General features: G+C 39.6%; 1 protein-coding gene across 1 annotated transcript; it reads left to right on the top strand.

The window, feature by feature from the left end:
* Positions 1-969: 969 nt before the first annotated feature.
* Positions 970-1,764, top strand: LOC132183223 (ethylene-responsive transcription factor LEP). Its single transcript, XM_059596623.1, has one exon. It carries the CDS (start codon positions 970-972, stop codon positions 1,663-1,665), a length of 696 nt encoding a protein of 231 aa, XP_059452606.1. The 3' UTR covers positions 1,666-1,764.
* The last annotated feature ends 233 nt before the right edge of the window (positions 1,765-1,997 follow it).

Raw genomic sequence — 1,997 nt, 5'->3', positions numbered from 1 at the left:
TTTCTTGTTACCTATTTTTTGGCACAATGCGTGGGATTTAATCAAAGAAAAGTCACTGGATGAACGTACAAATGATTAATTAATGACCATCTTTGCATGCTTGAGAATAAATGGGACCACGTACAGTATATATACTATATATACTAATATACCTGGATTGGATCCAAATATTCATACCGTGCAAAGACATGAAGAGATTTAGGGTCAAACTTGATTTTTTAAGCTTAAAATGCACATATATTTAACTTTTTTTATAAAAAAAAAAAAATTCTAAAAGAAAATTTGAAAACCAAACCTTGCATGTACTTAGTTCTCAACCTAAAAGCTTAAAGCATATGAATTTAGACCAAACTAATTAAGCTATATATACTCACACATATATATATACTTAATATATATTTAAGGGCGCCATTACAACTACATTAATAATTTGTTGCATCTTAGCATAATTTTTTCATACATGGCTGCTGCCTTATCTTGAAAAGTCCGTGTGATAAGTGGTGCATGCATGGATTCTAATAGTGGTTGTTCTAGATATATCACTGCGAAGCCGTTTTGCCCCCCCTCATCTTCATATAATTCCGTTGTTGTAGAGAATTAGCTAGAGACAGTACTACTTGGTCATAGACTCATATATATATATAACATTTGGTGATCACCACGAAAAATTGTTTCTTCCCCCCTTTTTTTTTTTAAAAGGCTTAAAAAAAGTGAACAATAATCCAAAGCCCTACATGGAATCACATGAAAAAAGTGAAGGAAATTAAATACTTAAGCTAGGGAATAGAATACATATGTATATATTATATAGGGGGCCGGGGCAAATTAAGGCAATCACAGTGATTGAGAAGCTGATCGAGTAGTCTTATATATATATATATATATAAACAACTAAACAAGAGTGAGAGCAACCCCAGACAAGGCCTCCAAAACAATCACTTGTTGATTTGTTTCACAAAGAAAGACATGATGAACCCATCTACGCCGCCCAAGACCAAAAAGAAACAAACGCCAACGCAAGAAACAACTACAGGGACAGGGGGGAGGTTTCTGGGTGTTCGAAGGAGGCCCTGGGGAAGATATGCGGCCGAGATTCGAGACCCTTCCACCAAAGAAAGGCATTGGCTGGGCACCTTCGACACCGCCGAGGAAGCCGCCTTGGCCTATGACAGAGCCGCCCGCTCCATGCGAGGCCCACGTGCTCGCACCAACTTCGTCTACTCGGACATGCCACCTACCTCTTCTGTCACCTCCATTATCTCTCCTGATGAACCCCAACAAAACTTCTCCTCCCTCTTTGTCCCTTCCACTCCCACACAACCCCTTTCAAGTGGTTTTCCGGCTATCGGAGACCACCAGCTCTGGGCTTCCAGTTATTGTCATCAAGAACCCGTCATTGACAACAACCATTCAACCCATAATCAATATCACACTGAGCTCCCTCCTTTACCCTCCGACGACATTTCTGGATGCCTGAGTGTGCCGGAATGTGGTGATAATATTAATCTGATGGGGCCGTACTCGGAGCAGACAACAACGGGGTTCGAGTACATGGGGATGGAGTCAATGGAGTACATGCATAGCCCACTTTTTAGCAGGATGCCGCCCGTTTCGGATACGCTGCCTGATGGTTTTGATTTGGGCTCTTCATCTTATTTCTTCTGAACCCTTCAATTCTACACGTACGCCGGAGTGGACCTGTTCATTCTCTTTCAGCTTATTTTGGGTTTTTCTTTTCTTTTTCTTTTTTTGGTGTGTACGTTACGGTAATTAATTCGTGTTTATAGCATGGTACGTAACGCATAATTGTGCATTTCTTACTTTTGAGTTTCAGCTGATTCCGTATAAGATAGTGTTCCTCAATGTTATGTCTATATATATATAGAAATAGCGTCATTTGCCATCAATGACATGGAGTTTTTTTTGGGGGCAAGATAACAAATAAACTACAACGAAAGCCTCCTCAATAGCAATATATGATGCAATTAATAATAATT

Source organism: Corylus avellana, chromosome ca5 (assembly GCF_901000735.1).
Source record: "Corylus avellana chromosome ca5, CavTom2PMs-1.0".
NCBI lineage: Eukaryota > Viridiplantae > Streptophyta > Magnoliopsida > Fagales > Betulaceae > Corylus > Corylus avellana.
The sequence above is the reverse complement of the archived record's forward strand: the minus strand, read 5'-3'. Positions and strand labels throughout refer to the sequence as shown.